Genomic DNA, 26,548 nt, shown 5'->3' on the forward strand with positions numbered 1-26,548 from the left:
GGGGGTTCCCCAGCCGGACTCCTGCTGCCCCCAGCCCCCCGAGCCCCCCATCAGGTCCCATTCCCGATCCCTTTGATCTCCCCATTGCCGCAGCGCTGTTTGTTTTCATTCCTCTCCATCCCCCCACGGAGAGCCGGGATCAGGAAACAATAAAACCTCGGTTACCACACAGAACGCCGCCTTTTCCTTTCAAAGCCTGACATTTTTGCTTTCATCCACCGTTTCCACAGGGCCGGGCCATGTGCTGCCCCCCTCCCCAGCCAGCGGGGCCCCGGGCGGGGGTCCCGGAGCTGCTGCGCTCAAGATGCTCCATCGGGATTGTTCCATCGGGATTGTTCCACCGGCACCGGGGCCCTCCCGGGGCTGCTCCGGCTCCCGATCCCCTCCCGGGCCGAGCCCGGCGGCGATTGCAAAGGATGAAAGAGTTATTTGTCCGAATTATGCCGGCTTTGCCTTCCCTGCCCGGGGATCATGGCTGGGAGGTGTCACCAGGGGCACGGCAGGAGCAAAACCTCTGATTTTGGGAGTCTCTGATTGTGGGAGTCTTTCATTGTGGGAGCCTCTGATTGTGGGAGCCTCTGATTTTGGGAGTCTCTGATTCTGGGAGCCTCTGATTGTGGGAGCCTCTGATTGTGGGAGCCTCTGATTCTGGGAGTCTCTGATTCTGGGAGCCTCTGATTTGGGGGCCTCTGATTGTGGGAGTCTCTCATTGTGGGAGTCTCTCATTGTGGGAGCACCCAGCCCTGGCAGCAGATTTCTCTGTCCTGGGATTTCCCTGAACTTGAGGGGACACAGGCCCCTGTTCTTACAAAAAAAACCCCAAAAAACAAAAAACCAGCCTGAGAGCTCCCTGCAAGCTGGAGAGCAGCAGAGCGAGGAGTGTCCCCATGGCTGGGGAGAGAAAGCATCTCCTAGCCCAGAAAATATCAAATTCATGGAATCAGGGGATGGTTGGGGTTGGGAGGGATTTTAAAGCCCCCCCAGTACCACCCTGCATGGCAGGGACAGCTCCCAGTGTGCCAGGGTGTGCCAGTGTCCAGCCTGGCCTTGGGCACTGCCAGGGATCCAGGCTGGGCACCCTGTGCCAGCCCCTGCCCACCCTGCCAGGGCACAATTCCTCATTCCCAAGATCCCATCCAGCCCTGCCCTGTGGGATCATTCCCTGGCTCCTGTCCCTCCATCCCTGTGGGAGCAGAGGGCTCTGCAGCCATGCTGGCTGTGCCCAAGGGCTGCTCTTCCCCCAGCATTTTTGGGGAAAACAGCAAAAATCTGGAGAAAGCGACGCCAGGCAGGGGCTGGGACAGCCATGGCCAGGGACAGCAGCCCTGGGGCGGGATGGAGAGTCTGCAAATATCACTTGTGACCCTGAAATGTGCCAGGAATCACCTCTCAGAACAGGAGCCACCGGGAGGGGCCTGCCAGGCACCCCAGGGGCGTCTGGGGCTGTCCCTGAAGGGTTTGTGAGCTCAGCTCTACGCCGAGACCTGTGGCTCTGCATCCCCGTAAAATCCAGGAGAAAACGGGCTCTGAAGGAGAACCCCGGGCTGGAGGATCCGGGAGGAATTCCTCAGGGATCCATCCAGTTCACATTGTAATTAGGAGCACAAAAATAACCTGGCTCTAATGACACTTCCTGATGACATAAAGGTTGGGATGAGTCACGAGCACAGAGGCAGAGCAGAGCCTGGCTCCGGAGGCTGGGCTGGCGTGGGGAGCTCTCAGCAGCTGGGAATGGGGTGTGAGCCCAGCTCAGCCAGCAGGGCACTGCCAGGACACAGCCCTAAACCCCCCAAAATACCCCAAAATCCGCAATCCTGCAAATCCCCAAAAGCACCCCAAAATCCCCAAACCCCCAATCCTGCAAATCCCCAAAAACACCCCAAAATCCCCAATCCTGCAAATCCCCAAAAGCACCCCAAAATCCCCAAACCCCCAATCCTGCAAATCCCCAAATATACCCCAAAATCCCCAATCCTGCAAATCCCCAAAAATACCCCAAAAGCCCCAATCCTGCAAATCCCCAAAAGCACCCCAAAATCCCCAAACCCCCAATCCTGCAAATCCCCAAATATACCCCAAAATCCCCAATCCTGCAAATCCCCAAAAATACCCCAAAAGCCCCAATCCTGCAAATCCCCAAAAATACCCCAAAATCCCCAATCCTGCAAATCCCCAAAAGCACCCCAAAATCCCCAAACCCCCAATCCTGCAAATCCCCAAATATACCCCAAAAGCCCCAATCCTGCAAATCCCCAAAAATACCCCAAAATCCCCAAACCCACAAAAATCTCCAAACCCCCAATCCCCAAAAAACCCCAAATCCCCCCAAATCCCCCCAAATCCCCAAACCCCAATTGCCAATTTATTGTTATAAATAATAATAATGATAATTATAATAATAAAAGATATAATAACATATAATATATTATTATATCATTATAATTATATATTACATCACATATTATAATTATATAATTATATAATTACATCATTATGTAATTAATAATAATAAATTTTTACATTTTAGTTTTATTTTTAGCTATTATTATTATTATTATTATTATTATTATTATTATTATTATTATTATTATTATTATTGTTATTGTTATTATTATTAATAATAATAGATAAATAAAAGTAATTAAAGCTTTGGAATGACCTGGGGACCCCCCCCCTTTCTCAGCCCAAAGGTTGGGAAGAGCTGACCTGGTTGCTGTAGGTGAGCAGGATGCAAATGCAGGGCAGAGATGGGCCAGGAGAGGTAAAACCAAGCCCAGCTGAGTTAAACCAGACCCAGCTGAGTTAATCCAAGCCCAGCTGAGTTAAACCAGACCCAGCTGAGTTAAACCAGACCCAGCTGAGTTAATCCAAGCCCAGCTGAGTTAATCCAGACCCAGCTGAGTTAAACCAGACCCAGCTGAGTTAAACCAAGCCCAGCTGAGTTAATCCAGACCCAGCTGAGTTAAACCAAGCCCAGCTGAGTTAATCCAGACCCAGCTGAGTTAATCCAGACCCAGCTGAGTTAATCCAGACCCAGCTGAGTTAAACTAGACCCAGCTGAGTTAAACCAGACCCAGCTGAGTTAATCCAAGCCCAGCCGAGTTAAACCAGACCCAGCTGAGTTAAACCAGACCCAGCCGAGTTAAACCAGACCCAGCTGAGTTAATCCAAGCCCAGCCGAGTTAAACCAGACCCAGCTGAGTTAAACCAGACCCAGCTGAGTTAATCCAAGCCCAGCCGAGTTAAACCAGGCCCAGCCGAGTTAAACCAGGCCCAGCTGAGTTAAACCAGGCCCAGCTGAGTTAAACCAAGCCCAGCCAAGTTAAACCAGGCCCAGCTGAGTTAAACCAAGCCCAGCCAAGTTAAACCAGGCCCAGCTGAGTTAAACCAATCCCAGCTGAGTTAAACCAAGCCCAGCCAAGTTAAACCAGGCCCAGCCACATTAACCAGGCCCAGCTGAGTTAATCCAAGCCCAGCCGAGTTAAACCAAGCCCATCCAAGTTAAACCAGACCCAGCTGAGTTAAACCAGACCCAGCCAAGTTAAACCAATCCCAGCTGAGTTAAACCAAGCCCATCCAAGTTAAACCAATCCCAGCTGATTTAAACCAAGCCCAGCCAAGTTAAACCAGGCCCAGCCACGTTAACCAGGCCCAGCTGAGTTAATCCAAGCCCAGCCGAGTTAAACCAGACCCAGCAGAGGCCAGGCCTGGCCATGCTGGGCTGGAGCCAAGGTGCTCTCCAACACCTGGGGGCAGACGTGGGGATTCAGGTGCCCCTGATGGATCTTTGCTGTTCTCACAGCAGCACCAGGGACACTTCTGGCTCCAATGCTGGGCACAGAATGGAATTGTACTGGATTCAAGGCCCGAATCAAGCAGGTGAGTTGGCCCTGGGGAGGTTTTTCCACAAACCCTCGTTTTCTACGTTTAGACATTTCCAATTCCTGCACAGGAGAGGAGAAGTGCAGAAAAAGCAGTGGCAGCGGAGCAGTTGTCTTGCTGAGGAATGGAAATGTTCCAGACACTGAGAAAAGGCTGCTTTGAGGGAAAAACCACCTGACTCATGGAAAGAGAGATGACAGAGCTGCACATCACTGTTCCTCTCAGGAGAGGAGAGGCTGTGCACAGTGAAACCCAATTACTGCACACCCTGAGCCCCACAGCTGCAGGGAAAGCACCAGAACAAGGCAGGACAGGAGGAGTAACTGGGGCAGGGAAATCCCTCCCAGCCCATCCGCTCCCAAATCCCCAAACGCGCCTGTGCCTGACCCCACAGGGCACTGAGAGCCACTCCAGCCCTGCTGGGACCCCTCCAGGGCCGTTCAGAGCCCCAGGGACCTGGGGCACCTGCAGGACATCACCTGAGGAGCTGTGCAGGGCCAGCTCAGCGTGGGGAGCACCCTGAACTCAAACGCAGCCCTTCCAGGAGGGGCCGGGGATGCTCAGAACCAGCTCAGGGTGAGGAGCGCCCTGAACTCAAACCCAGCCCTTCCAGGAGGGGCTGGGGGTGTTCAGAACCAGCTCAGGGTGAGGAGCATCCTGAACTCAAACTCAGCCCTTCCAGGAGGGGCCGGGGGTGTTTGGGATGTTCAGAGGGGCTGGGGCACGTTTGGGATGTTCAGAGGCAGATCAGAAAGAGGAGCAGTGAGCCCAGTCCTTGCCAGGAGAGGCTGGGGATGTTCAGAGGCAGCTCAGGGTGAGGAGAAGCAAACTCAGCCCTTGCCAGGAGGGGCTGGGGATGTTCAGAGGAGCTGGGGATGCTCAGAGCCAGCTCAGGGTGAGGAGCAGCAAAAGGAAAACCCCCCAAAACTGGAGCCCAGTCCTTGCCAGGAGGGGCTGGGGCACATTTGGGATGTGCAGAGGGGCTGGGGATGAGGAGCAGAGAGCCTGGTCCTTGCCAGGAGGGGCTGGGGCACGTTTGGGATGTGCAGAGGGGCTGGGGATGTTCAGAACCAGTTCAGGATGAGGAGCAGAGAGCCCGGTCCTTGCCAGGAGGGGCTGGGGCACGTTTGGGATGTGCAGAGGGGCTGGGGATGTTCAGAACCAGTTCAGGATGAGGAGCAGAGAGCCCAGTCCTTGCCAGGAGGGGCTGGGGCACGTTTGGGATGTGCAGAGGGGCTGGGGATGTTCAGAACCAGTTCAGGATGAGGAGCAGAGAGCCCAGTCCTTGCCAGGAGGGGCTGGGGCACGTTTGGGATGCTCTGGTGGCAGCTGGGGGAGGCAGGCAAGGAGGGAGGGAGGGAGGGAAGAGTAATTCTGGCTCCAAGCTGAGCCCCCGAGGCTCCTGTGACGTGTGTGGAGGGAAGGAGGAGTGGAGTCATCCTGGGGGAGAGTGCTGTGGGGTGGTGATGGAAACAATGATTAAGGATTAATCATTAATTAATGATTAATGTGGCTACAGCTGCTGCTGCAGGGGGAGCAAAGGCTGCCTGGATCCACAGGGCAGGGAGAGCAGCTCCAGGACCTTGGGAGCTACGGCTCGAGGTCTGAGCTGGGTGGGAAAGGGGACAGGAGGGAGCCAGTGCAGGCAGAATGTGGGCGAGGACAGAAAAACTGGGGAAATATTTAAATTCCTCCTGGCTTCCATCATTTCCTGGAACGCTTTCCCAGTGTTTGCTGCAGTCCTCCAGGACTCTGGGGACTGGGGAAGCTGGGCTGGAGGGGAGCAATGCCAGGGGCAGGTGTGGCTGCAGCCCCAGGTGAGGCCAGAGCAGTGCCAGGGCCAGGGATCATGGATAATGCAGGGCCAGGAATCATGGATAATGCCAGGGATCATGGATAATGCATGGCCAGGAATCATGGATAATGCCAGGGATCATGGATAATGCCATGGCCAGGGATCATGGATAATGCCAGGGATCATGGATAATGCAGGGCCAGGGATCATGGATAATGCATGGCCAGGAATCATGGATAATGCCATGGCCAGGGATCATGGATAATGCCAGGCCAGGAATCATGGATAATGCCAGGGATCATGGATAATGCCAGGCCAGGAATCATGGATAATGCCAGGGATCATGGATAATGCCATGGCCAGGGATCATGGATAATGCCAGGGATCATGGATAATGCCAGGGATCATGGATAATGCCAGGGCCAGGGATCATGGATAATGCCAGGAATCATGGATAATGCCATGGCCAGGGATCATGGATAATGCCATGGCCAGGGATCATGGATAATGCCAGGGATCATGGATAATGCCAGGGCCAGGGATCAGGGATAATGCCAGGGCCAGGAATCAGGGATAATGCAGGGCCAGGGATCATGGATAATGCCAGGGATCATGGATAATGCAGGGCCAGGAATCATGGATAATGCCATGGCCAGGGATCATGGATAATGCCAGGGTCAGGAATCAGGGATAATGCAGGGCCAGGAATCATGGATAATGCCATGGCCAGGGATCATGGATAATGCCAGGGATCATGGATAATGCCAGGCCAGGAATCATGGATAATGCAGGGCCAGGAATCATGGATAATGCCATGGCCAGGGATCATGGATAATGCATGGCCAGGAATCATGGATAATGCCATGGCCAGGGATCATGGATAATGCCAGGGGCAGGAATCATGGATAATGCCATGGCCAGGGATCATGGATAATGCCAGGGATCATGGATAATGCCAGGCCAGGGATCATGGATAATACCAGGGATCATGGATAATGCATGGCCAGGAATCATGGATAATGCCATGGCCAGGAATCATGGATAATGCCAGGGGCAGGAATCAGGGATAATGCCAGGGATCATGGATAATGCCAGGCCAGGAATCATGGATAATACCAGGGATCATGGATAATGCATGGCCAGGAATCATGGATAATGCCATGGCCAGGAATCATGGATAATGCCAGGGATCATGGATCATGGATAATGCCAGGGATCATGGATAATGCAGGGCCAGGGATCACGGATAATGCAGGCTTTGCCCCTTGGGAACAGGGATCTGGTGTCAGGGGGTCAGGAAATGCCACCTGCAGGGCAGGGACAGGAGAAAAATCCTGGGAAAATCCCACATTGTCCATGAGGGATGAAGGCACAGGGACAGGAGCTGCTGGGATGGGAGAAATCCTGGGAAAACCCTGGATGATGATGATGATTGATGATGATGATTGATGATGATGATGATTATTATTATTATTATTATCGTTATTTAATGGGGGTTTTGTGTGAAGGACCAGGGGCACAGGGGCAGGAGCTGCTGGGATGGGAGAAATCCTGGGAAAATCCCACATTATCCATGAGGGATCAGGGCACAGGGACAGAAGAGAAATCCTGGGAAAACCCTGGATTAGTATTAGTATTAGTAAATGGGATATTATTAGTATTAGTATTATATTATGGGAGTTTTGTATGAAGGATCAGGGCACAGGAACAGGAGAGAAATCCTGGCAAAATCCTGGATTGTCTGTGAGGAACAAGGGCACAGGGACAGGCGAGAAATCCTGGGAAAACCCCCCATTGTCCATGAGAACAGATCCCAGCAGGATGGATCCCTCCCTGGGCAGGCCTGGAGGGAGGAATGCAGCCCTGGCAGCAGCACAGAATGTGGGGTTTGCTCTCAATAACCCCAAACCATGGAATGATAAAACCCCTGCACAGCTGGGTTCCTGTACCCACAGATTTTTCTCTGAATAAAGTGGTTGGAGGGGATTCAATGGGGGATGAGGGGTTTCTGTTGGGTTCCTGTACCCACAGATTTTTCTCTGAGCCCAGTGGTTGGAGGAGATTCAATGGGGAATGAGGGGTTTGATGAGCAGGGCAGAGCACAGCTGAAGGAGAGCATCTCTCACTGCTGCTGTCAAACCAAACTCCACTTTGTGAAGCCCCTGCAGGAAGGGTAATGAGTGTGGATTTAGGGGGCTGGGAAGGATGGGTGGCACTGGGGTGGATTAATCTGTGTTTCAGGCAGAGATGGGGGCTCACAGCGCCCTGGGCTCTCCTGCCCAGCTCACACAACCCCACAGGTGAGCAGCAGCTGGGGCCTGCCAGCATTTCCTACTTTTCCTACAAAACTGAACCATTTCTCATCCTATTTTTGGCACTCCTGGCTTGTCAGCAGCAGCAGCATCAGCAGCACGAGATGCAGAGGGGCTGCAAAAGCCTCCCCAGATCCTGGGGAATCATCATGCTGGGCTCTGCCTCCCCACACAGGGAGCAGGGACACGTCAGGGATGACAGGGCAGAGGCACAGAGCTGCCTCATCATGGTTCCAGCTCACCCTCCTCCTCCTCCTCCTCCTGCTGCTGCTGCTCCTCCTCCCTGCTCAGCATCACTCAGTGATGCTCAGTCACGGTACCTTCCTCCTCCTCCTCCTCCTCCTCCTCCTCCTCCTCCTCCTCCTCCTCCTCCTCCTCCTCCTCCTCCTCCCCGCTCTCAGCGCTCCCAGTGATGCTCAGAGCTCTGCACACACCCCAGGCAGGCAGAATTCCATTCCTGGAGGAATCCCAGAGTCCCTGAGGCTGGAAAATCCCTCCCAGCCCTTCCAATCCCAGCTGTGCCCGATCCCCACCCTGTCCCCAGCCCAGGGCACTCAGTGCCACATCCAGGTGACACCTGCAGGGATGGGCACCCCAAACCCCCCTGGGCAGCCCCTGCCAAGGCCTGAGCCCCCTTTCCATGCAGAAATTCCTCCTGGTGTCCACCCTGAGCCTGCCCTGGCCCAGCCTGAGGCCATTTCCCCTTGGCCAGAGCAGCTGCTGCAGTGCAGAGAGCTGGGGGCTCCACTTGGTGAAAATGACCCCAAAATATCACTGAGTGCCTGAGGAAGGTCATTCACAGAGATCTGAACTGCAAAAAGCTCCAGGCAGAGATTGTTGGAACTTCACAGAATCCCAGGATCATTCAGGCTGGAAAATCCCTCCCAGCCCATTGAGTCCCAGCTGTGCCCAATGCCCACCTTGTCCCCTGACACCTGCAGGGATGGGCACCCCAAACCCCCCTGGGCAGCCCCTGCCAAGGCCTGAGCCCCCTTTCCATGCAGAAATTCCTGCTGGTGTCCAAAAGGAAGGGGCAGGGAGGGTGACATTGACCCTCCAGCAGTGCCAGGGTGCAGGGGAACCCGCCCTGGTCCCCAGCACTGGGGGTGACCCTGGGCTCCCACACCATTCCCACTCTCCTTTTCCTTGCAGAAGGAGCTCCTGGGGCTCAGCAGCCCTGGTGAGGGCAGGACAAACCCCAGCTCCCTCCCCTGGGCACTGGGAATGCAGCTCCACACTGCAGAGCAACAGAGCAAACCTCCAGGAAGGGCTGGGAGATCCTCCAGGGATGGGAGGGAGCTGGGGAAGCAGGAACCCAGGATTTACAGAGCTCAGGAACCTGGGGAAGCAGGAGCCCAGGATTTACAGAGCTCAGGAACCTGGGGAAGCAGGATCCCAGGATTTACAGAGGAACCTGAGGAGTTTCAGGATTTACAGGGGGTACCTGAGGAGTTCCAGGATTTACAGAGCTCAGAGGAACCTGAGGAGCTCTCCAGGAGCCTCAGGATTTACAGAGGACCCTGAGGAGCTCCAGGATTTACAGAGGGACCTGAGGAATTCCAGGATCCCAGGATTTCCAGAGGAACATGAGAAGCTCCAAGATCCCAGGATTTACAGAGGGACCTGAGCAGTTCCAGGGTTTACAGAGCTCAGAGGAACCTGAGGAGCTCCAGGACCCCAGGATTTAGCAGCTGACAGGACCTGAGGAGCTCCAGGAGCCCCAGGATTTACAGAGAACCCTGAGGAAGCAGGACCCCAGGATTTACAGAGCTGAGAGGACCCTGAGGAGTTCCAGGAGCCCCAGGATTCACAGAGAAACCTGAGGGGTTCCAGGATCCCAGGACTTACAGAGCTGACAGGAACCTGAGGAGCTCCAGGAGCCCCAGGATTCACAGAGAAACCTGATGATTTCCAGGATCCTCAGGATTTACAGAGCTGACACGAATCTGCAGGATCCCCAGGATTTACAGAGGGACCTGAGCAGTTCCAGGATTTACAGAGCTCAGAGGAACCTGAGGAGCTCCAGGACCCCAGGATTTAGGAGCTGACAGGACCTGAGGAGCTCCAGGAGCCCCAGGATTTACAGAGAACCCTGAAGGGTTCCAGGAGCCCCAGGATTTCCAGAGCTCAGAGTAACCTGAGGAGCTCCAGGATTTACAGAGGAACCTGAGGAATTCCAGGATCCCAGGATTTACAGAGGAACATGAGGAGTTCCAGGAGCCCCAGGATTCACAGAGCTGACAGGAACCTGAAGGATCCCCAGGATTTACAGAGAGACCTGAGCAGTTTCAGGATTTACAGAGCTCAGAGGAACCTGAGGAGCTCCAGGATTTACAGAGGAACCTGAGGGGTTCCAGGAGCCCCAGGATTTACAGAGGAACCTGAAGAAGCAGGATCCCAGGATTTAGCAGCTGACAGAAACCTGAAGAGCTCCATGAGCCTCAGGATTTACAGAGGAACCTGAGGAGCCCCAGGATTTACAGAGCTGAGAACCTGAGGAGCTCCAGGATTTAAAGAGGACCCTGAGGAGCTGCAGGAGCCCAGGATTTAGGAGCTGACAGGAACCTGCAGGATCCCAGGGTTTACAGAGCTGACAGGACCCTGAGGAGTTCCAGGAGCCCCAGGATTCACAGAGCTGACAGGAACCTGCAGGATCCCAGGGTTTACAGAGCTGACAGGAACCTGCAGGATCCCAGGATTCACAGAGCTGACAGGAACCTGCAGGAGCCCAGGATTCACAGAGCTGACAGGACCCTGAGGGGTTCCAGGATCCCAGGGTTTACAGAGCTGACAGGAACCTGCAGGATCCCAGGGTTTACAGAGCTGACAGGAACCTGCAGGATCCCAGGGTTTACAGAGCTGACAGGACCCTGAGGAGTTCCAGGAGCCCCAGGATTCACAGAGCTGACAGGAACCTGCAGGATCCCAGGATTCACAGAGCTGACAGGAACCTGCAGGATCCCAGGATTCACAGAGCTGACAGGAACATGCAGGATCCCAGGGTTTAGGAGCTGACAGGAACCTGCAGGATCCCAGGGTTTAGGAGCAGGCAGGACCCCAGGGTGGGCAGCAGCAGCAGCAGCAGCTGGCAGGGCTGGGGGTGGCAGAGCTGCTGCCCCGTTCCTGTGGTGCCCCGTGTGTGCAGAGGCAGCTCCTGGGTCCCAGCAGAGCCCTTTGATCCCGGGACGGGCTCGCAGCTCCTTCGGAGCACCCGGAGCCCCTCCCGGCCCCTCGGGGCTGTCCTGAGCCCGCCCCGGGCAGGGCAGGGATCGGGGGGGCTCCGTCCCGGCCCTGCCACCGAGCCCAGGCTGCTCCGGGGGCTCTTCTGCCCCTCTGGGGCTGCTCTGCCGTGGGAAACCCCTGGGCATCAACGGCTGCTCACTGGAGTGCTGCTGCTCCATACACCCACACACCCCAAATCCCCCGTCCCAAATCCCCCATCCCAAATCCCACACCCCAAATCCAGCGTCCCGCACCCCACACCCCAAATCCCATATACCACATCCCAAATCCCACACCCCACATCCCAAATCCCATATACCACATCCCAAATCCCACACCCCACATCCCAAATCCCATATACCACATCCCAAATCCCACACCCCACATTCCACACCCCATGTCACAAACCCCACACCCCATGTCCCACGTCCCACACCCCACGTCCCACATCCCATGTTCCATATCCCAAATCCCACATCCCACGCCCCATGTCTCAAATCCCAAATCCTACACCCCATGTTGTAGTGCGTTCTTATATTTTGTAATACCTTGAAGTAGCTTGTTTTGTATCCCCATGTTTTTCCCAAATGGTTTATCCCAGACTATACCCCCCCCCTCCTTTTCCCTCTACTTGTGTTATCCCTTTCCTGGGATAAGATCTCCAAAACCCCCACCCTGGCTCTCTGTCAGTCACCTCGACATCCCAGCCCCTTACCTAGAAGTTTCGGTCCAAGTTGTCGAGTGATTAGCCAGGGGCCAAGGGTCAGCCCCCCAAGTCCTGCCCCATACGCTGTTTTGTATGTCTGTCCCCCCAGCACCCATCCCCCAGAGATACCTATTGGTCAGTAGGATCTTATCTATGTTAGTTTCCTCCCCCCTTTAAATGTGAACTCCGGACATCCCCCAGCGCTCTCGGCAGGAACCCCCTGAGGTATAGGAGCTCCCTCGGGACTCCTTAATAAAACCTTGGAATACCCCCTGCTGGGAGTCGGCCCCTTTCTCTTCCACCGACGTCTCGGTCGTCTCTGCTGCAGCGAAGGCAACCAGCCTGAGTGCCCTCAGCACCCTCGGGGCACAGAGAGTGTCTCCCTGCAGTCGGCCGTGGTGGGGCTACCCCCCATTCTCTGCCGACCCGGGTAAGGCCCAGGGACTTGAGAGGCTTGCAGAGAGACTGGGACAACCCCACATCCCAAATCCCCTATCTCACACCCAGATCTCCAGTCAGTGCCTGAGGAGCACACTTGTGCTGCCTGAGGGCTACAGGCACACATCCCACACCCCAAACCCCAAATCCCATACCACATATCCCACACCCCATGTCCCAGGTCCCACTCCCAAATCCCACATCCCACATCCCACACCCCAAATCCCACAGCCCCCATCCCAAACCCCCCATCCCACACCCAGATACCATCATTGCCTGGGAGCAGACTTTGCTGCCTGAGGGCCACAGGCACACAGCCCACATCCCAAATCCCACACCCCAAACCCCAAATCCCATACCCCATATACCACACCCCTCGCCCCACTCCCAAATCCCACATCCCACATCCCAAATCCCATGTTCCAAATCCCACATTCCCACACCCCATATCCCAAATCCCATGTCTGACATCCCACATCCCATGAGCCTGGCCTTGGGCAGTTCCCCTGAACTGCATCAGTTAAAGCACCAACACTTCAGTTAAAGCACCAACACTTCAGTTAGAACACCAAAACTTCAGTTAAAGCACAGAAACTTCAGTTAGAACACCAACACTTCAGTTAAAGCACCAAAACTTCAGTAAGAACACCAACACTTCAGTTAGAACACCAACACTTCAGTTAAAACACAGAAACTTCAGTTAAAGCACCAAAACACAGAAACTTCAGTTAAAGCTCCAAAACTTCAGTTAAAGCTCCAAAACTTCAGTTTAAACACCAACACTTCAGTCAAAGCACCAACACTTCAGTCAGAACACCAAAACTTCAGTTTAAACACCAACACTTCAGTTTAAACACCAACACTTCAGTTAAAGCACCAACACTTCAGTTAGAACACCAACACTTCAGTTGGAACACCAAAATTCAGTAAGAACACCAACACTTCAAAACTCCAAAATTTCAGTTAGAACACCAACACTTCAGTTAAAGCACCAACACTTCAGTTTGAACACCAACACTTCAGTTAAAGCACCAACACTTCAGTTTGAACACCAACACTTCAGTTTGAACACCAAAACTTCAGTTTGAACACCAACACTTCAGTTTAAACACCAACACTTTCAGTTTCTCTGCTGCTTTAATTCTTCGTGGGTTCGAGCACACCTGCCCCAGGCTGGTGAGGCTGGAGGCAGGGTTTGTATTCACAGCAGTAAATCACAAGTAAATCACAGCAGTAAATCACAGCACCAGCCCTTCTCTGTGACCCCTATTTGGGTTACACAAGGATTTTGCTGGTTACAACAGCTCCCGTTTCACTTTGATAAATAAATAAACAAACACCCCCAGGGGTTCCAGGCCGGGAGCATCGCACGAGGCTGAGGCTGGAGCTGATGTCCCCAGAGGCAGCTCTGGGGCAGGGCTCTTGTGGAGATGAATGGATGCCAGGGCCAGGCTTCCCCTTCCTGTGCAAGGGAAGGGATCCCTGCCCTGCCTGACACCATCTGAGCCAGCAAAATCCAACCCCAGCATCCCCAAGCCCTGAATCCAGGATATTTCTGTGATGCCAAACAGCAGCACACATCCCAAATCCCCTGGGTTGGCTGGGTTTCTTTATCTTTATTCCAGCCTGCTTCAAATCAGCTGTAACTACAAAAAAATCTTAAAAAAACCCCACAGTTGAAAGGTTTTGCTCTTGCAGCAGAGCCATAATTGGTCCCATTTGTCAAGGGGATCCTTGGCCAGAGAGGAGACCCCAAACAGCCTCAGCCACTGTCCCTGCCAGGGGCACAGAGACCTCCTGGCTCTGCCACACCAGGGTGGCTTCAGAGGAGAACTGGACAATAACTGGGGACAATTCCTTCATGGAATTTCTTCATGGAATTAATTAATGGAATTCTTCCACCTCAAAGCCAGCCCATCCCACCCCTGCCATGGCAGGGACACCTCCCACAGTCCCAGGGTGTGCCAGTGTCCAGCCTGGCCTTGGGCACTGCCAGGGATCCAGGGTGGGCACCCTGTGCCAGGCCTGCCCACCCTGCCAGGGCACAATTCCAGTATCTAATCCATATTTCCCCTCTTTCAGGCTGCACCCATCACTCCTTGCCCAGTCCCCAGTCCCTCTCCATCCTCAGGGGGGGCTCCCAGAGCCTGCTCTGCTCCAGCTGAGCATCCCCCAGGGTTCCAGCCCCCCATGCCATGGGGCTTGGTCCCCCTGCAGCTCTCCCCTCTGCCCCAGTTCCCAGTGCAGAAATGCCTTTGTGGGCTGGGGAGGTGGAGAACAAACTGGAGAGGGGCCAAGAGCGCCTCTGGTGAAAGCAGCCACTTCAAAAAGACAAAAGTCTACGGCACAGTAAAGAGCAAAAAGAGTGATTTATGCCCAGCTTGGTTGTGTCAGGCCATACCTAAAGCCTGGAGCTGCACAGAACATGCCTTAACAAGATGTTCCAGGGCTGCCTTTGAAAAAGACAACCCCTATAAAGAGAGGAGGTGGAAAAGGGGATGGTTCCCAACAGAGGAAAGGGCCAAACCAGAGCAATAAAATCTGTGCAACAGATGATGAGCCCAGCCCCAAATTGCTGCCAGCTGTTAGCAACCTTTGCCCAGAGAAATGAATTTCATGTGAGGTCAAGAAATCCCAAACTGCCATTTCCTCATTGCTATTAATCAGGGCCAGGTGCCACATAAAGCAGCAGTGGATGCAGATGTCCCTCACGTGGCTCTGGCTGCCCTTCCAGGCTGGGTGATGATCCCAGGGAAAGCACTGCAGATGCACCCAGAGAAACACCTTCATGTTCATTATCTGCAATTGGATCAGTGGGTTTAGGAGCACTGCTCAGCCCCAGCTCCAGGGATGTTCTCCTGCAAGGAGCCCCCTGGGGTGGAGCTGGCTTCTGCTGCATTTTCCAGCACTGTGCATGGAAGGAATTTTGTGAACTTCTTCTGAAGTCCATGAAAATTCAAGATTTTGTGGACTCCCCATCCCTGGCAGTGCCCAAGGCCAGGCTGGACAGGGCTGGGGGCACCCTGGGACAGGGGGAGGTGTCCCTGCCATGGCACTGGATAGGATTCAAGGTCCTTGTTGGGAAGGATGAAAGTTTGACAAGAAAGTCTCACAGATATGGGAGCTTGGCAGAAAGATTTTTGAATGTAGAGTCTGAAGAAGGAATAGAGATGGAAGCAAGTTTTGATATAGAAGAAAAGAATTGCTGAGCCAGTCTGACTGGATAACCAAGGAGGCAAAGGGTGTGTGAGTTAGAAGGGGTTTTTATGGCTTAGAGCAAAGGATAAACCCACCCCAAACAAGGAGATGCTTTTACCAAGCAGAAAGAGAGCACAGGCAAACAAGGCAGCAGATGTGGCAGGTAGAAAAAAGGTCTCAGAATTTTCAACTGCAAGAAAACTGAGAAACAACTTCTAGCTTAAACTGCAATGTGCTAACTTTGAGTGATTGGAGAATAGTGACATGAATATGGTAATTATGGTAGTTATGATAGGCTATAGATAATAGTTAAGGTGTAGATTGGTTCTGCTGTATTGAGATGCTCAGGAAAGTAAAGTATAGAATGCAATGTAACCAAAAGAAAAATATAGAATTCAATGTAACCAAAACCAAAGGGTCTCCAGGCCTGCCTGCAGCTGGAGCTGACAGCTGTAGGCACAGCTCTGTCACCCACAGCTCTGGACTGCTGTAAGGTCTTGGATGTATTAAACTGCATTTTGTACACATTAAACTGCATTTTGTACACAATAAACTGCATTTTGTACACAATAAACTGCATTTTGAAGAGCTGCCTGGAGTCCCACATCCCTCATTCAGGCTCTTAGTCCTTCCCAGCCAAACCACCCTGTGCCTCTATGAACAATCCCTTCTCTGGGTCACAGCCAAGACACCAGCAAAGCCTCCAGCCTGAATTTCAGCCCCACCTTGGTGGACATTCCTGAGCAGGTAAAGGAGCCTCGGCTCTCCCTGTGCCTGGACAGCCACAATTCCACAGGGAGCAGCATGGGAATGCTCAGCTCTGGGCTCTGGTGGTCCAAATGGAATTGTGGAATGGAACAGCTGCTGCTGGGCACTGCCCATGGCAGCACCCAGGTGTGTGTGGGTGCTCCAGGCCAGCAGGGTCAGGGATGGAAGGAGGGATGGATGGATGGATGGATGGATGGATGGATGGATGGATGGATGATGGATGGATGGATGGATGGATGATGGATGATGGATGGATGGATGGATGGATGGATGGATGGATGATGGATGGATGGATGGATGGATGGATGGTGGATGGATGGATGGATGATGGATGGATGGATGGATGGATGGATGGAAGGATGGATGGATGGATGGATGATGGATGGATGGATGGATGATGGATGGATGGATGGATGGATGGATGATGGATGATGGATGGATGGATGGATGGATGGATGGATGATGGATGGATGGATGATGGATGGATGGATGGATGGATGGATGGATGGATGGATGATGGATGGATGATGGATGGATGGATGATGGATGGATGGATGGATGGATGGATGATGGATGGATGGATGATGGATGGATGGATGGATGGATGGATGATGGATGGATGGATGGATGGATGGATGGATGATGGATGGATGATGGATGGATGGATGGATGGATGGATGGAAGGATGGAGAGAAGGAGGGATGGATGGATGATGGATGGATGGATGGATGGATGATGGATGGATGGATGGATGGATGGATGATGGATGGATGGATGGATGGATGGAGAGAAGGAGGGATGGATGGATGGATGGATGATGGATGGATGGATGATGCATGGATGGATGATGGATGGATGGATGGATGGAGTGCTGGGTCACCCCGAGTGCGCTGCCCACGCTTCCTGCAGCCCTTGGAGCACTCGAAGGCAGCACTGCTCCACCAGAGCCTGCAGGGCTGTGAAATCCAGCAGGGAAGCAATAAATATTTCACATCCTGGACCCACAGGGAAAGTCCTTTAACCACTTCCAGCCTGTGCCCAAAGAAAAGACGCCAGAGGAGAATATTCTGGAATTCTGCCCTGCCAAACTCAGCAGCAGCATTGCCTTTCCCAGGGATGAAATAAACAGCAAGGACAGGCAGGCCCTGCCAAAACCAATGCAAATCCTGGAACATCTCTGCAGCCATGGCAGGGATCTTCCCACGATGGAAACAAAACTGCCACAGGCCCATGTGTCCCCAACTGTGGCACCAAAACATCTGTGGCAACGTGGAACAGAACTGAGAAAGGCCAGCAACAAACACCAGGGACCCTCAGGAGCAGGGGACAAAGGGTGGCACAGACTGGGAGAGGCTCTGCAATGAAAATTCCACTCTCATCTCAAAAGTGAGATCTTTAATGGGATTATGGATAAAATATCCCAGGCCAGGCTGGATGGGGCTGGGAGCCCCTGGGACAGTGAAGGTGACCCTGCCATGGCAGGGGGACACTGGGTGGGCTCTGAGGGCCCTCCCAGCACAAACCAGTCTGGGATTTACTGATTCCTACAAGGTAAACCTGAGCTGTGGATTCATGGAGCTGCATGCTCAGAGACTCTGCAGGGCCACTGCTCCTCAGCCTTTGGGACATTCCTGCTGTTCCTGGGAAATTCCTGCTGTTCTGGGACATTCCTGCTCTGCTCTGGGACATTCCTGCTGTTCTGGGACATTCCTGCTCTGTTCTGGGACATTCCTGCTCTGTTCTGGGACATTCCTGCTGTTCTGGGACATTCCTGCTCTGTTCTGGGACATTCCTGCTCTGTTCTGGGACATTCCTGCTGTTCCTGGGACATTCCTGCTGTTCCTGGGACATTCCTGCTCTGCTCTGGGACATTCCTGGTCTGTTCTGGGACATTCCTGCTGTTCTGGGACGTTCCTGCTGTTCCTGGGACATTCCTGCTCTGTCCTGGGACATTCCTGCTGTTCTGGGACATTCCTGCTGTTCTGGGACATTCCTGCTGTTCTGGGACATTCCTGCTCTGCTCTGGGACATTCCTGCTGTTCTGGGACATTCCTGCTCTGTTCTGGGACATTCCTGCTGTTCTGGGACATTCCTGCTGTTCTGGGACATTCCTGCTCTGCTCTGGGACATTCCTGCTGTTCTGGGACATTCCTGCTCTGTCCTGAGACATTCCTGCTCTGTTCTGGGACATTCCTGCTCTGTTCTGGGACATTCCTGCTGTTCTGGGACATTCCTGCTCTGCTCTGGGACATTCCTGCTGTTCTGGGACATTCCTGCTCTGTCCTGAGACATTCCTGCTCTGTTCTGGGACATTCCTGCTCTGTTCTGGGACATTCCTGCTGTTCTGGGACATTCCTGCTCTGTCCTGGGACATTCCTGATCTGTTCTGGGACATTCCTGCTGTTCTGGGACATTCCTGCTCTGCTCTGGGACATTCCTGCTCTGCTCTGGGACATTCCTGCTGCTCTGTGCCCCCTGGCAGAGCTGGGCTCAGCTCTGTGCAGGATTAAATCCATCCCAGGGCTCCCTGCTGCTCCAGGGCAGGACTAACTCATCCCAGGTTAACCCAGAGCAGGACTAACCCATCCCAGGTTAACCCAGAGCAGGACTAACCCATCCCAGCTCACTCCAGAGCTATGACATCACACAAGGGATGTGACATCACACTGAGCTCAGTTCCTCCAGGGCTATAACATCACACCAGGGCTATGACATCACTCCAGGGCCGTGACATCACTCCAGGGCTGTGACATCACTCCAGGACTATGACATCACTCCAGGGCTGTGACATCACTCCGGGACTATGACATCATTCCAGGGCTGTGACATCACCACAGGGCTGTGACATCACACCAGTGCTGTGACATCACTCCAGGGCTGTGACATCACTCCAGGGCTGTGACATCACACCAGGGCTGTGACATCACTCCAGGGCTATGACATCACTGCAGTGCTATGACATCACTCCAGGGCTGTGACATCACACCAGGGCGGTGACATCACTCCAGGGCTGTGACATCACATCAGGACTATGACATCATTCCAGGGCTGTGACATCACCGCAGGGCTGTGACATCACTGCAGTGCTATGACATCACTCCAGGGCTATGACATCACTCCAGGGCTGTGACATCACACCAGGGCGGTGACATCACTCCAGGGCCGTGACATCACTCCAGGGCTGTGACATCACACTGAGCTCTGTCCCTCCAGGGCAGTGACATCACTCCAGGGCTGTGACATCACTCCAGGGCTATGACATCACTCCAGGGCTGTGACATCACACCAGTGCTGTGACATCACTCCAGGGCTGTGACATCACACGAGGGCTATGACATCACTCCAGGGCTGTGACGTCACACTGAGCTCTGTCCCTCCAGGGGCCCAGGACAGAGCAGGACCTGCCCAAGCCTTGATGGGATTTCAGTTCTGACCATGTGGCACCAAATCCTCTCCCCCCTGCACTGCCACCACACAAAATCATACAAAAAACCCAAAACCAACCCTGCAACCCCCACAAAACAACCCTACAGCTGAAATTAAATACAAACAGCCTAAAACCGACCCTACAACCAATCCTGACACAACCACAATTCCCACCACAAACACCAAATAAAACATAACCCTACAATTAAAATTAAATAAAACAAAACCCCAAAATCAACCCTACAACCAGTCCTATCACCGCCCCAACCACAATTCCCACCACAAACACAAAATATAACATGATCTTACAGCTAAAATTAAATACAAAATACCCCAAAACCAACCCTACAACCAATCCTAACCATCCCAACCACAAACACCAAATAAACATAACCCTACAACTAAAACTAAATACAAAAAATACACAAACCAACCCTACAGCCAATCCTAACACCACCCCAACTACAGTTCCCACCAAAAGACTGAATAAAACATAACCCTTCAACTAAAATTAAATACAACAAAAACCAGCCCTACAACCAATCCTAACTTAATTCCCACCACAGTTCCCACCTCAAACACCAAATAAATCATAACCCTACAATTAAAATTAAATACAAGAAAATCCAAAAAACAACCCTACAACCAATCCTAACCCACCCCCAACCACAAACACCAAATAAAACATAACCCTACAAGTAAATAGAAATACAACAAAACCACAAAACCAACCCTACAACCAATCCCAACACCGCCCCTACCACAAACACCAAATAAAGCATAATCCTACAACTAAAATTAAATACAAAAGACAACCCCAAACCAACCCTACAACCAGTCCTAAACCACCCCAACCACCACAAAGAAATTCCCACCAGAAACACTAAATAAAACATAACCCTACAGCTAAAATTAAATACAAACCCCCCCCAACAAACCGTGCAACCAATCCTAACACAATTCCCACCTCAAACACCAAATAAAACATAACTCTACAACTAAAATTAAATACAAAAACCCTCAAAATCAACCCTACCACCAATCATAACACCACCCCAACCGCAATTCCCACCACAAACACAAAAAATAACATGATCGTACAACTAAAATTAAATACAAAATACCCCCAAACCAGCCCTACAACCAATCCTAACACAATTCCCACCTCAAACACCAAATTAATCATAACCCTACAGTTAAAATTAAATAAAACAAAACCCAAAACCAACCCTACAGCCAACCCTAACACCACCCCAACCACAGTTCCCACCACAAACACTAAATAAACATAACCCTACAGCTAAAATTAAATACAAAGCAACCCGAAAATCAGCCATACAACCAATCCTAACACAGCCACAATTCTCACCTGAAACACCAAAGAAAACATAACCCTACAATTAAAATTAAGTACCAAAAACCCCAAAACAAACCCTACAACCAATCCTAACCCAACCCCAACCACAATTCCCACACAAACACCAAATAAAACATAATCCTACAGCTAAAATTAAATACAGCAAAACCCCAAAACCAACCCTACAACCAACCACAGTTCCCACACAAACACAAAATAAAACATAACCCTACAACTAAAATTAAATATAACAAAACTCCAAAAACCAGCCCTAAACCAATCCTAACACAACCCCAACCACAGCTCCCACCTCAAACACCAAATAAAACATAACCCTACAACTAAAATTAAATACAAAAGAACCCCAAAACCAACCATACAACCAATCCTAAGAACCCCAACCACAAACACCAAATGAAACATAACCCTACAAGTAAAACTAAATACAACAAAACCACAAAACCAACCCTACAACCAATCCTAACACAATTCTCACCATAAACACCAAATAAATCATAACCCTACAACCAAAATTAAATACAACAAAACCCCAAAACCAGCCCTACAACCAATCCTAACACAATTCTCACCATAAACACCAAATAAAACATAACTCTACATCTAAAATTAAATACAGCAAAACCCCAAAACCAGCCCTACAACCAATCCTAACTTAATTCCCACCACAACTCCCACCTCAAACACCAAATAAATCATAACTCTACAATTAAAATTAAATACAACAAAATTGAAAAACCAGCCCTACAACCAATCCTAACCCAACCCCAACCACAATTCCCACTTCAAACACCAAATAACCATCTAGAAACCCCAAACAAAACATTAACTCTTTCAATACTTCAGTCATCCCTCAAATTAAAAAAACCCCACAAACATATAAAAAAACATTAAAATAGTAAAATCAATAAAAAAATAAATCCCAAAAAAACCCCAAAACCTTAATCTTAAAACTAAAACCTCCTTATAAAACTATAAGAAAACCCCTCTATTTCCCTATAACACAAAAAAAACCAAATTAAAAATGTTGAAATTCAAATCAATATCAAACACACGCCTCCACAGCAGGGTCAGAGTCTGTCAGCACAGGAACTCTGAACTCCCAGCAGCCACAGCTCCAACCCCAGCTGGGACAGGGGGGCCTGGAGGTGATTCCCAACCTTCCCAGGCTGCACCTTCACAGCCAGGGGGGATTCCCAGCTTTTCCTGGGATTTCCCAGCCTTTCCTGGGATATCCCAGCCTTTCCTGGTATTCTCAGCCTTTCCTGGGATTTCCCAGCCTGTCCTGGGATTTCTCAGCCTGTCCTGAGATTCCCAACCTTCCCAGGCTGCACCTTCACAGCTTTTCCTGGGATTTCCCAACCTATCCTGGGATTTCCAGCTTATCCTGGGATTTCCCAGCCTGTCCTGGGATTTCCCAGCCTATCCTGGGATTTCCCAGCCTGTCCTGGGATTCTCAGCCTGTCCTGGGATTTCCCAGGCTGTCCTGGGATTCCCAACCTTCCCAGGCTGCACCTTCTTAGCCAGGGGGGATTTTCCAGCCTGTCCTGGGATTTCCCAGCCTTTCCTGGGATATCCCAGCCTGTCCTGGGATTTCTCAGCCTGTCCTGGGATTTCCCAGCCTGTCCTGGGATTCTCAGCCTGTCCTGGGATTTCCCAGCCTTTCCTGGGATTCTCAGCCTTTCCTGGGATTTCCCAGCCTGTCCTGGGATTTCCCAGCCTTTCCTGGGATATCCCAGCCTGTCCTGGGATTTCTCAGCCTGTCCTGGGATTTTCCAGCCTGTCCTGGGATTCTCAGCCTGTCCTGGGATTTCCCAGCCTTTCCTGGGATTCCCAACCTTCCCAGGCTGTACCTTCACAGCCAGGGGGGATTCCCAGCTTTTCCTGGGATTTCTCAGCCTGTCCTGGGATTCCCAGCTTTTCCTGGGATTTCCAGCCTGTCCTGGGATTTCTCAGCCTGTCCTGGGATTCCCAACCTTCCCAGGCTGCACTTTCCCAGCCAGGGGGAAGCAGCTCAAGCCACTCCAGGCCATGCAAAGGAAGGATGTCAAATTTCAATTCCTGCAGACCAGAATTCTGTCCTTTTGTTGCCCAAAATCTGCTTTTCTTGGGCTTCAAACCAACTTTGGCTCCTGCATTCCTGGCTCCAGAGGGCTGGGCCTGCATGGAATGTCACTGATGTTATTTCAGTTTTGGCTCTTTACCCTCCTCCTGACACAGTGCCCCAGGGGGAAAAGGGATTTCAAACTGCTCAGCTTGCTCCCTGATCTCACATTTACCCTTTTCCACCATCCACAATCCAGAGGAGCAGGGGGCTAACACAAAGCCCTGCCCTGCCCTGCAGAGATCACTCCCAGGAGGGATCCTTCAACAACCCCAATCCCTCCTGCCAGGAGCCCAGGACATCCAGGTGCCACCATCACATTCTCTGAAAAATCCCTTGCCCAGGATGTCTCTCCTGGGAAGCCTCAGAGAAAAAGGAAAACAATCCTTATCTCATTTGCTTCTCCTGGGTTTTGCTGCTCTGGAATGTGGTTTGGACATTGTTTGTCCAACAGGTGATTGTTCATTAATTTAATGTGAATTGTTTTGACTTAGTGACCAATCAGGGCCAGGCTGTGTCAGACTCTGGAGAGGGTCATGAGTTCTTAATGATCATTCTTTGTAGCCTTCTGTAAGTATCCTTTTTCTATTCTTTAGTATAGTTTTAGTATAGCATTCTATAATGTAATGTAATGTAATGTAATATAATATAATATAATATAATATAATATAATATAATATAATATAATGTATATATAAAATATATATTATATAGTATTATATTATATAGTATTATATAGCATTATACATAATATATATTTTATATAATATGTTATATAATATATAATATATACTGTATATCTAATATATAATATATTAGATATCATATTATAATATATATTATATATAAAATATATAATATAATATAATATAATATAATACAATACAATACAATATAATGATAAATTAACCTTCTAAGAACATAGAGTCAGATTCCTTCTTTCCTTCCAAGGACAGGGACCCCAGAAAATATCACACCCAGGGAGGGCTTTGGGTGGGACACAGGACAAATCCTTCCCTGGCAGGGTGGGCAGGGGCTGGGATGGAATTCCCAGAGCAGCTGGGGCTGCCCCTGGATCCCTGGCAGTGCCCAAGGCCAGCTTGGACAGGGTTTGGAGCAGCCTGGGACAGTGGAGGTGTCCCTGCCATGACAGGGGTGGCACTGGATGAGGTTTTGTGTCCCTTCCCACCCAAATATTCCAGGATTCCCTAAGGATGAGCTGGGCTCAGTGCAAGGTGCCCATTCAGCCCCATCCCAGCCTGGCCACAGCAGCACAAACCCACCCAGGAGCCACCACGGCCACTTCCAGCACACCTAAAACTGAAGTGTTCCCAGCAATAGATGCTGCCCCCAAATGCCTATTTCCCCACAAAAAGGAGCCCCCAGAATTGCCATATTTCCGACACGCAGTTATGTCTGTGAGAAACAGCACACGGATTAACGCTCATCAAAGCTTTTGGGTGTAAAGGATTGCTCAGAAATGCTGCAAACCCTCTGCTGTAAACATCTGGCTGCTCCCGAGAGCCGCAGACAGCAGAAGGGCTCCCTCTGGAGTGGATCCCGAAAATGGGAATGGAACAAAGCCCAGGCGTCCCTGCCTCCCGCTCCTTCCCTCACCTCCTCCAGGGGCCGGAGGGGATGGAGCCATGCCCGGAATATTAAGTCATTAATTGGTTTTCCTGCGTGGGCTTGTATGTGGCAAGGAGGTAAATTAAAGGATTCCTGAAGAGGCAGGAAAGCTCTCTCAGCTCGTGGAACCCTCCCAGCAATCAGAATCCCTGTTTTTATACATGATTCCACAAAAGCCTCAGCAGCCCAGCCCGGGGCAATCAAATTCCCTGGAAAGGGAGAGGGGATAACTGCGACACACAGACACACACAGAGACAGACAAACCATCTCTGCTGGGAGCTCAGGGAGGCTCTGCTCCACATCCCAGGCAGAAAAAGCCCCCCCTTCATTCCCAGGGCTCATTTGCATACAAGCCAATTAACAGAAAATGGATTTCATGCAGGAAAGGGGGAGAAAAAAAAAGTCAGATCACCTACAAGGTGAAGTCAACTTACTGCCTGCTTTTGTTCTTCTTCCTAGAGACGAGGGGAAAAGGTGGAGAGAGAGAGAGAGGAAAGGTCAATTATGATGTGAAAGTGATGATTTCACCCAAAACACCCAGTGAAAGGGCAGGACACGAGGGCTGAGGGGCAGCACAGCTGACATTTGTCCCATTTGTCCCATTATTTGTCCCACTGTCCCACTGTCCCACTCTGGTGCCAGCAGGGATCCCTGGCTGCAGGAGAGGACACCCAGGGGTGTTTCTGCTCCTTTGGGCAGGAATTTATCACCTCAGGCTGGCACGGGGAAGGTGCCCTGCCCATGGCAGGGGGGAACTGGGTGGGATTTGTGCTCCCTTCCCACCCAAACCACGCCAAGATCCTCAAACCCTGCTCCAGACCTCGAGCTGCCCTCGAGCCAAAAGACCCCAAATCCATCCCCTAAAACCTGGAGCTGCCCCTGGGAGTGTCCAAACACACACAAAAGGGGCAGCACAGAGCCCCAGCAGCACAACATCCCCAGGGCCAGCTCCCCTGGCAGTGCCAGGGGCAGAGGAAGCAGGGCTGGGAGGGCACAGGGCAAGGAGCAGAGATGCTGAGCAGGGAAAGAGCAGCTCCTGCACTGCAGGAATGTCTCAGTACCAAAAAACCAAAGTGAAATTGAGGTGAATTTGTCCCCTTTTGAAGCAGGGAGATGTCCACTGTGGCTGGGCTGGGCTGGTGGAGGCACATCTGCCCTCAGCTGCAGCAGAGCTGCTGGGAATGAGCAAAATGTCCCCCAGGCAGAGCTGCCTTGGGAACTCAGACATTCCCGTGGATTTTGTCCTCTCACAGACGAGAGCCAGCAGGGCTGTGACCCTGTGTGTGGCACAGGGGCTGCAGGAGGGGCTGCTGACCCCTGTCCCTCCCAATCCCAGCCCTTCCAGGTGACTCCACCAGCAGGAGCAGGGCCAAGCACAGCCCCCCAGAAATCCAGGTCATGGAATTAAAATCCTGGGATAAAAGCTCCTTCTGGCCTGGAAATCCATGAACCCATTTATCACCCTTCCCCTGCTGATCTCCCATCTGAGCAGGATTAACCAGAACCTTCCCCTTAATTTAAAGCAGCTTCTCCTCGCTGACCACTGAGAGCTGCTTTCCCACCCAGCCTGGGGGACAATTCTCAGGGTTTGAGAAGACGTTTTTGGGGTTTTTTGCCAAGATTTGGGGTTCCTTCAGGTGTGTCCTTGGTGTTGCTTGGCAGGTGTGGGGCCTGGCCCTCCCCACATCCCAA

General features: G+C 51.7%; 1 protein-coding gene across 7 annotated transcripts in view; it reads right to left on the bottom strand.

Moving 5' to 3' along the window:
• Positions 1–26,548, bottom strand: part of DTNB (dystrobrevin beta) — a 156,937-nt gene that overhangs the window by 35,276 nt on the left and 95,113 nt on the right. For all 7 annotated transcript variants that reach the window (XM_071417192.1, XM_071417193.1, XM_071417188.1 and 4 more), the window contains one exon: positions 25,291–25,311. In XM_071417192.1, coding sequence (XP_071273293.1) covers positions 25,291–25,311 — 21 coding nt within the window. The remainder of the gene's footprint in view (positions 1–25,290; positions 25,312–26,548) is intronic.

The sequence above is a fragment of the Agelaius tricolor genome, unplaced genomic scaffold (genome assembly GCF_023055355.1).
Source record: "Agelaius tricolor isolate 1412-34295 unplaced genomic scaffold, bAgeTri1.0.p SCAF_68, whole genome shotgun sequence".
Taxonomy (NCBI): Eukaryota; Metazoa; Chordata; class Aves; order Passeriformes; family Icteridae; genus Agelaius; species Agelaius tricolor.